General features: G+C 43.7%; 1 protein-coding gene across 4 annotated transcripts in view; it reads right to left on the reverse strand.

Moving 5' to 3' along the window:
- LOC111962208 (tensin-2) overlaps positions 1 to 9,470 on the reverse strand; it is a 77,757-nt gene extending 68,287 nt beyond the window's left edge. For 3 of the 4 annotated variants that reach the window (XM_023985126.2, XM_023985135.2, XM_023985119.2), the window contains exon 1: positions 8,732 to 9,470. In XM_023985126.2, coding sequence (XP_023840894.1) covers positions 8,732 to 8,848 — 117 coding nt within the window. In that variant the 5' untranslated portion in view covers positions 8,849 to 9,470. The remainder of the gene's footprint in view (positions 1 to 8,731) is intronic. The other variant, XM_023985142.2, reaches the window with a different exon arrangement.
- Positions 9,471 to 10,233: the final 763 nt, after the last annotated feature.

The following is a 10,233-nucleotide window of genomic DNA, read 5'->3' on the forward strand; positions in this document are numbered from 1 at the left end:
ACCACTCACCAGAGGTGGCGCTCCTAGTGCCGAGACTTTAATGAGGGAAACTAAAATCAGTTCTACCAAATTTCTATCAACATGTTAAATGTGCAACCAGAGGGAAACAATTCTAAGACACCTGTACTCCACCAACAGAGCACGTACAAACTTCCCTCACCCTCCATTTGGTAAATCCGACCAACTCGATCCTCCTGCTTTAATTTTTGCTTGTAAGCAGGAATCAGGAAGCACCAGTGACTCGGCCAATAAAAAGTGTCAGATGAAGCAGATGCTAAACTACAGTACTGTTTGCTATCACAAACAACATGTTCCGTTGATTCTTCCGATGGCATTGAGGAGTACACCACATCAGTCACTGGCTTTATCAATAAGTGCATCGAGGACGACGTACATACCCCAACCAGAAGCCATAGATTACAGGCAACATTTGCACTGAGCTAAAGGGCAGAGCTGCCGCATTCAAGGTGTGGGACTCTGTTACGAATCCCTTTGCCCGACAATCTGGGGGGGATGGTAATGGGACCCGTAACACAACTCACGCAAATTATAATAGTGAAAACGTAACAGTGAGAACAAATAACCACGACAACTTAATCTACCGTCAAACTCAGGTTATTAGTAAACACACGGTAATGGGGGGTGGGAGGGCAGGAAAAGGGGCTGAGCTGGACCAAGGAATGAAACAATAAGCATCCATAAACACCCCTAAGCTAGACTAGCCTATTTCAACAACAGCTAACTAACTAACCAAAAATACAGTGGGTGGTCCGCCCAGTTCTAACTAGTGTATTTAACAAAGTTTACCTATGGGTAGTGTATGCCCATGGGGCGAACTGTCTGGTTAACACCTTTCCCACCATCAAACAAACACTCAAACACCATAACCAAAAACAATACTCACAGGTGGGGACAAAGTGACATGTATCCTAAACCACACAAGAGATCTACAACATATGGCATTTACAGAGAGATTGAGCTCCTGAGAAAACAACTGACAGGGTTCTAAACCAAGGGAAAGGAACTGTGATTGGGTAAGAGAAAAGGAGCAGGWGTCTTCTGATTAGCGACTAATTGATGACTGATTGGGGAATGATGATTGTCACCTGTGAGTAGGGGAGAAGGAGAGAACAGAAATACACACAGGATACACACAGAATACTTGTATCCGTAACAGACTCTAACCCGGAAGCTTACAAGAAATCCTGTTWTGCCCTGCGACGTACCATCAAACAGGCAAAGCGTCAATACAGGGYTAAGATTGAATCATASTACACCGGCTCCGACGCTCGTCTTATGTGGCAGTGCTTGCAAYCTATTACAGACTACAAAGAGAAGCACAGCCGCGAGCTGCCCAGTGACACGAGCCTACCAGACGAACTAAATCCCTTCAAGGCAAGCAACACTGAGGCATGCATGAGAGCATCAGCTGTTCCGGACGACTGTGTGATCACACTCTCCGTAGCCGACGTGAGTAAGACCTTTAATCAGGTCAACATACACAAGGCTGTGGGGCCAGACGGATTACCAGGAAGTGTGCTCCGGGCATGTGCTGACCAACTGGCAGGTGTCTTCACTGACATTTTCAACATGTCCCTGATTGAGTRTGTAATACCAACATGTTTCAAGCAGACCACCATGGTCCCTGTGCCCAAGAACACAAAGGCAACCTGCCTAAATGACTACAGACCCGTAYCATTCACGTCCATAGCCATGAAATGCTTTGAAAGGTTGGTAATGGCTCACATCAACACCATTATCCCAGAAACATCAGACCCACTCCAATTTGCATACCACTCCAACAGATGCAATCTCTATTGCACTCCACAATGACCTTTCCCACCTGGACAAAAGGAACACTTATGTGAGAATGCTATTCATTGACTACACACCATAGTATAGTACCCTCAAAGCTCATCACTAAACTAAGGATCCTGGGACTAAACACCTCCCTCTGCAACTGGATCCTGGACTTCCTGACGGGCCGCCCCCCCCAGGTGGTGAGGGTAGGTAACAACACATCTGCCACGCTTATCCTCAACACTGGAGTTCCCCAGGGGTGCGTGCTCAGTCCCCTCCTGTACTTCCTGTTCACCCACGATTCCATGGCCAGGCACGACTCCAACACCATCATTAAGTTTGCAGACGACAACAGTGGTAGGCCTGATCACCGACAACGACGAGACAGCCTATAGGGAGGAGGTCAGAGACCTGGGCCGGGTGGTGCCAGAATAACAACCTKTCCCTCAACGTAACCAAGACTAGGGAGATGATTGTGCACTACAGGACGGGGCTGTAGTGGAGCAGGTTGAGAGCTTCAAGTTCCTTGGTGTCCACATCAACAACAAACTAGAATGGTCCAAACACACCAAGACAGTCGTGAAGAGGGCACGACAAAGCCTATTCCCCCTCAGGAAACTGAGGATTTGGCATGGGTCCTGAGATCCTCAAAAGGTTCTACAGCTGCAACATCGAGAACATCCTGACTGGTTGCATCACTGCCTGGAACGGCAATTGCTCGGCCTCTGACTGCAAGGCACTACAGAGGGRAGTGCGTATGGCCCAGTACATCACTGGGGCTTAGCTGCCTGCCATCCAGGACCTCTACACCAGGCAGTGTCAGAGGAAGGCCCTAAAAATTGTCAAAGACCCCAGCCACCCCAGGTCATGACTGTTCCCTCTACTACCGCATGGCAAGCGGTACCGGAGTGCCAAGTTGAGGACAAAAAGGCTTCTCAACAGTTTTTACCCCCAAGCCATAAGACTCCTGAACAGGTACTCAAATGGCTACCCGGACTATTTGCATTGTGTGTCGTCCCCCCCTATCAAAACTGGAATTTCTGCTCAAAGCAAAGGTTGTAAAAGTATACTAGACATTTATAGAATAAATAATACCTAGTTTGATGATAATGTCCTAATCAGTGAAAACGTTATAGATTTAACTATCTTTAAATGGCATTTTACAGATGTTATGTATTTCTATCAAGTCAAAAGTGGAATTTTTACTCAAAACAAAAGGTTGTAAAAAGTATACTAAAATGTATAGAATAAATCATACCTAGTATGATGATTGTGACAGTGAATTAGTTATTGATTTATACCGCTTTAAATGGCATCTTAAAAATTGTCTTTCTATCAAATAAAAACTCATGTTAACTCAAAACAAAACAAGGCATTTTATAATGTTATGTATTTCTATCAAATCAAAACTGGAATTTGTGCTCAAAATAAAGGTTGTAAAAGTATGCTAGARATTTATAGAATAAATCATATCTAGTTTGATGATTATGTGACAAACGGTGAATTAGTTATTGATTTTTACATTTGTAAATGGCTTTTGGCGAATGTCTGGCGAAAGGCTGTTGAATGGTCTGTTGAATGTCCGACTATATAACCAACTTTACCTCAGTGTCAAATATACGTCTTATCATTACTCATCCTCTTTCAGATCTATTCCCGACGTAGGTGGATTTAGGGKCACAACAAATCCCAGAGGATTGTTTTTACAGATTTGACTAAATCTATTGGCCAGGTCATACTAAGGGAGTGGCCAAAAACTTGTGTTTGATTGGTTCATATAAATCTACATCGTCAATGTGAATAATATTACCGCATTCAGTGTGTAAATTTTTTAAAACATAAAAAATACGATAAATTATTCACACTATATCTATCATCTCTGCACGTCATGTCACTGTTTTTCACAAGCCTACGAGTACAAAATATTAGACAATAGCTGCACCTAGTGGTGAGAAAGGAGAAGAGAACCAGAGAAGCCACATTGCATACCAAACAATGTAGAGAAAACCTCTCTCATAGGATTCAAACTTTTCAATTATATTGATTGATTTGACTGTTTGCATGAGAAAAATGTATTGAATCCCCCGCAAAAAGAGTACAATTAGGGCCTTTAGTGAATGTGGTTTCAATCAAATCTTATGTCACACTCGCCGAAGACAACTGCTGAAGACTTTACAGTGAAATGTTTGCCTATGAGCCCAAAGCAACAATGTAGAGTTTAAAAATGAAATAGTAACACAAGAGGAATAAAATACACCAGAATGGAGCTCTATACAGGGAGTACCAGTACCAGCTCAATGTGCAGAGGTATGAGGTATTTGAGGTAGACATGTACATGAAGGCAGGGTAAAGTGACTATGCATCAGGATTGATAAGAGTTAAATAAGGAACGCAGCACTAGCAACAATGAGTGTATTTATGTGTGTGTATTTGTATGTTTGTGTGCATATGTAGTGTATGTGAATATGTGAGGGTTTTGTGTGGGCATGTCAACGTAGTGTGTTTGAATATTTATGCAATCAGGAGTAGCTTTAATTTCATTTWAAAAAATCTTCCACTTTGAGAGAGTATTTTTTGTAGATCGTTGACACAAAAAGACAATTAAATTCATTTTAATCCCACCTTGTAACACAACAAAATGTGGAAAAAGTGAAGGGGTGTGAATACTTTCTATAGGAACTGTACACCCCAGTTGTCCCGGTAGACTTGCATGACTGTTTGTGAAATTGCTGGATTTGAGCACCCCACCCCTTTCGTCATACTCCAGCCAAAGGCTAGCTCATTCCCAAGGCATCTCCAACCATTACAGCCCCAAAGCACACAGCCTCTAATATGGAGATGGGAGAGGAGCGGCCGGTGCCAGTGATTCATACATAGTGGATTTCATTATTACCTTCTGGTAGATGTGTTTTTTTTGGTGTGTGAACAGCAAGCCAGCATCCACATCTCTCCCACACACACTTGGATATMTATTCTTGCATGCACACAAACACACTGCAGCACACATACTACGCTACACTGTAGTCACACACCACATGCACACATAGGCCTACATAAACCTCTCCAAATACCAGAGACACCCCTTTCCACAAAGTGTGTGTGTGTTCTCAGTGACAGCCTGTTGCTGACGACATGCTGAAGTATGGGTCCTGGCTTTGGGTAACACACACGGAAGGGACGGGAGCAGGTGGGGAAACCAGAGGTATGATCCTACGATGTGTATTTATATCCCCACATTCCATGAGCAGAAGAGTGACACCTCGAAAAGAGCCATGAAACTCCCAGAATAGGTACAGGAACACAGGCGCGTGTGAATCCACCTAGTCAACAAGCACCTTATTTTTGGCTTGGGTTAAATACGCATGGCACCAAAAGAAAAATGTCCGTGGCATTCAAGAGAGCAATGTGCATTGGACACAATGCAATACATGTGGTTTGGAGTAATGCAATGTCAACTTTGCCAACAAACATGACACATTAAACAAACAAATTCTTTGCATGTATAAACCCATGCCAATGTTTCTTTCTCTAGGGCAGGGGTATACTGCTGTTTCTCTGTTCTACCTGATAATTAAATGTACCCACCTGTTGTCCCAGGTCTAWATCAGTCCCTGATTAGAGGGGAAGAATAAAAGCAAAGCAGTTGAACTGGCATCAAGGTCCAGTTTTGAATTTGAGGGCTGTAGAGCATCGGCCAGGTATTGATATAAGTATTAACAGCACGCGCAGTTGAGCTGGTCAACTGTCACAACCATACCCTCATACCATAGTATTTTCACTGTACTTCTATCATGAAAACAAAAACAATAGAACAGCACTCACACAGATTATCAAATTCAATGACTGAATTKTGATTTATGACATAGGCCTTAATCATGTCAAGAAATCGTACATACATGCAGTTCACATTTTTGGAACAGACTAGAAAAGACACTTGGAGCCACGTTGCAATGTGGCTGCTCCTAAATACGGCTACAGCAGACACGCAGACGACGCGACGCATAGGAGAGTAACGGACACCACTTCCTCTTCAACTTTGATCGCCAGGGAACAGACATGATTAACCCCCTTCGATCCCCTCCAACTATCATCCCCCGCTCTCTCTCTCCACTTGACCTCTAATCCTGACCGGTATATGACCCCTTCTGAAAGTGAACTAAAARGGGACTACTGACATTGCGTGCGGCYAATACTGGGGATACTTTAATACCTTTGACTAAACACGGCAGGMCTAACCTTTTTCCCTGGTGGCACTGGTGCCTCRAACTTTTTCAGTTGGTGGCACCAGGCCATGATTTGGTGGCAACCCCCCCGCCCCCCCGAAATGTGCACAGTGTCACACAACAAACAATTTGAGTAGGCCTAATCATTTTATAAAGTAACTACAAAGTAATTCTCAATGCTTTATTAAGAAGTGTAATAGACTACGGAGATTCAATAAATACATTTTTACATCTAACATGTCCAAGCAGATATGCACGATTCAAATATATTTTGATACGCAACCTAATCCAGGGTTGTCATGAATTTTGGGTTGACAATTAAAAAGGGAAAGGGGGATACCTAGTCAGTGAATGCTTTCAACTGAAATGTGTCTTCCGCATTTAACCCAACCCCTCTGAATCAGAGCGGTGCAGGGAGCTGCCTTAATCGACATTGCTCAGGGGCAGAACAACACATCAGGCCATATTAGTTATATTTTACTGTCACAATAGGGCTCCTTTTTGTTCAATAGAGATTCATTTGCTGTCATCTTTATGTGCACTAATATCATATAAGCCTAAATACATTGGTGCCATTTTACCACCTGAGGAAGTGCCAACTCAAAACATAGTAGCTAGATCACTAACTCTAAATATAACACCTACTGCTAGTAGCCATGAATAAATCTAACAGTAAATGTAATGTCATAAAAAATAAAAAAATTGCAATGAGGCCTAGTGCACGCACTCTCATTGACCGATGCACATTTTCATACTCCACATTTCTAAACCATTTCAAATATCTTGATTGTAAAAAAGTGTGCTTTGAGCTTATTGATCGTTGAGAAATTATAAATTATACCTACAGAAAGCTGAGACCATRCTCTCTTTAGTGTGGACAAGTAGTTGCTTCCAAAGTTGTAATCTTTCCCCGAAATTGCATTTTAAAATGTTATACCATCACAAAAAACTTGGGGGAGGTTCTCTTCTGCATTTCTGCCTTGTTCAACCAATCCAGTAAATGTGGAGGAGTTAAGATGGAGTGTCGCCATTGTTAATGTCTAAAAGCAGAAGTCATGTCATAGGCTCTCTTTCCATTTCCACTGAAAACTGGAACATCCGGTTGGTCAGTAGTCAGCAGAGGGTATGAGTGAGGTGACCAGGTAGAATGTGCAGCTCGCACCAGACCTCTGCCAAACTAGGATCATTGTGTCTACAGTGTAGAACATTTTTTTTTTTTTTAGGCCAACAGGTGTACGTACATTCGGAAAGTATTCAGACCTTCACTTCTTCCACATTATGTTACAGCCTTATTCTAAAACGGATTAAATATAGAAAAATATATTTKATCCATCTACACACAGTACCCCATAACGATAAAGCATTTACATAAGTAGAACATTTACTAAGAACTTGAAGCACCTTTGGCAGCGTTTACAGCCTTGAGTCTTCTTGGGTATGACGCTACAAGCTTGGCACACCTGTATTTGGGGAGTTTCTCCCATTCGTCTCTGAAGATCCTCTCAAGCTCTGTCAGGTTGGATGGGGAGTGTCACCGCACAGCTAATTTCAGGTCTCTCCAGAGATGTTTGATCTGGTTCAAGTCCGGGTTCTGGCTGGGCCAACTCTAGGAAGAGTCTTGGTGATTCCAAACTTCTTCCATTTAAGAATGATGGAGGCCACTGTTTTTGTGGACCTTCAATGCTGCAGCATGTTTTGATACCCTTCCCCAGATCTGTGCCTTGACACAATCCTGTCTCGGAGCTCTACGGACAATTCCTTCGACCTCATGGCTTGGTTTTTGCTCTGATATGCACTGTCAACTCTGGGACCTAATTGAATTTACCACAGGTGGACTCCCATCAAGTTGTAGAAACAGCTCAAGGATGATCAATGGAAAACAGGGTGCACCTGAGCTCAATTTTAAGTCTTATAGCAAAGGGTCTGAATACTTATGTAAATAAGATATGTTTTATATTTGTAATACACTAGCAACATTTCTAAAAACCTGTTTTCGCTTTGTCATTATGGTGTATTCTGTGTGTAGATTGAGGAAATGTTTTTATTTAATCCATTTTAGAATAAGGCAACTTAACAAAATGTGGAAAAAGTCAAGGGGCCTGAATACTTTCTGAATGTACTCTAGGTTTTTGTTCCAGCCCAGAACTAACACTATCCGATTCAACTAATCAGGGTGTTGATTGAGGACCATGATAAGTTAGATCAAGTGTGGTATCCATGGGCTGGAACAAACAAACTATTGCACATGCTCCTAGCCTCCAGGATCTGACTTTGAGACCACTGATTTGAATTTCAATCCAAACCATTTGAGAGTGTGTTTCTGTTATATCGCACATCATGACACTATCCACATGCCCCATTTCCATAGGGTAGGTTGCAGTTGACACCTTATGGGCTGAGACTCCGGGTCCTGGTTAGAAATATTGGTTTTGTTTACATATGTTGGGTCACAAGACAACTCCAAAAAGCGAGTCACTCACGTTACAATCGAGAACTTGAAGTTTTGTACTTTTTATTCATCCCCAAAATATTGTCTCCTGAGGGGATATATATCAGCAGGCGCCTAAAACAACTAACAGTATTGTATGCATACATCTTTGGATGAGTGGCACCAGCATGAATAGAACCCACAACCCTGACGTATGTACCATACTCTACCAACTGAGCCACAGAAGGGTTACAGAGATGTCAACAAGTACCTTGCTTACCTCAGCCAGCTGTAGGATTTCAACGGGGATATTGTGGACTGCTACTTTCGGGGATCCCTCAGGTTCCYGAGCGTGTCTCTTTCTGCTGCAATGCTGGATACTGTGAATGCACCCCATTGATCCTCTGGTTCTGTCTTCCCCTTTTTCAGATMTTATCCACAAGTCAGTTAACCAGATATCCCAAGGACCTGCTTTCCTTCTCTTACTCCTTAGGCTCCCCTCGTTTTTTCAATAGGGAATCACTCTTTTCCTCCTTTTCACACTGGTACAGGGAAGCTAGGTCCTTCCTTTGCTTCTTTGACACCCCAAAACCCCTTTCCTCCCCGTGAGCCCTCACACCCCTGTCCAAGTTGATCTTTCTCACTCTCTACTCAGCCAGAACTGGAACCGTCACAACATTCACTCAGTCCAACCCCCCGTCTTTCCTTCACCACACGTCTCTCCCTCTTCTTTCAGAAAGCACAGGGCCCGCTCTCTCGCACCCTCCTGCCGTRGCTCTTGCCGTTCTTGCACCCTTCTTTCTTCTGTCAGCCTGTACACACAGCCTGTACTTTTACACCATTCTCTCTCCCTCGCTAGCTGTTGTCCCTTCCCTCCCAGCATGCAGACCCTTCACTCTCTGCACTTACACTCTTCTCTGGTTGCCCTCTTTCAGCCTTCAAAGAAACACCCTTCTCTCTCTCTCTCATTCCCCCTCTCCTCTTACAACCCTCTCAATAGCTGTTCACCCTGCCAGCCTGCTGCACAAACACTACACTCTTCCCCTCGCTCTCATTTCTCCACTCCCCCCCCCCCCTTTCCACACAGCTGTTTAGGTCAGGCTGACTTCAGGCCCTTCCCTTTTTCTTGCCGTGTTCAGCCTCTCTTCCTCTTTTCCTCCATCGTTCCCCCTGAGATTAGATGGAGCCGCTCAGTGCGACACCCTGTCGACCCACCGGACTCTGCAACTTAGCACATGAGGGGAGGGCATACACAGTGCAACGGTTCTATCCTACTATTTTTCCTCTCCTTCCTTCCCCTCATGTCATGGATAAGCGACTAGATAGTACCGCACAAGCCAAAACCTTGTGCACCAACCCAGCAACTCTGCATGAGGAGAGAAGATACACACTTTGCCTTAATATCCCTCTCAACTGAAAACAATAATAGGCTCTGTTCCTTTAGATCTGTGTAGAGTAACATGGGGATTTAGGACCTCCTCGGAGCCAGCTGGTATTCCGCCAAGCCATCAGGAATAACACCCCACAGCAGAGCAGGAGAACAAACACAGTTTAACACACTATCAGCCCCCCACACACACACACACAGACTGGCATCTGCTGCAGTAGAGAACTACTCAAACTGTGAGATACACAAACAGACTAGTCTCAAATTAGCCCAATAAACACACGTACATACACACAGCCACGCAGGGTAAGGAGCAACAAGAGGCTGAAATACAAATTATTGCATCCGACTGCAAGAGAACACACAAAACCCACACACACCTCCCCCTCTGGAGT

Source organism: Salvelinus sp. IW2-2015, linkage group LG1 (assembly GCF_002910315.2).
Source record: "Salvelinus sp. IW2-2015 linkage group LG1, ASM291031v2, whole genome shotgun sequence".
Classification (NCBI taxonomy): domain Eukaryota; kingdom Metazoa; phylum Chordata; class Actinopteri; order Salmoniformes; family Salmonidae; genus Salvelinus; species Salvelinus sp. IW2-2015.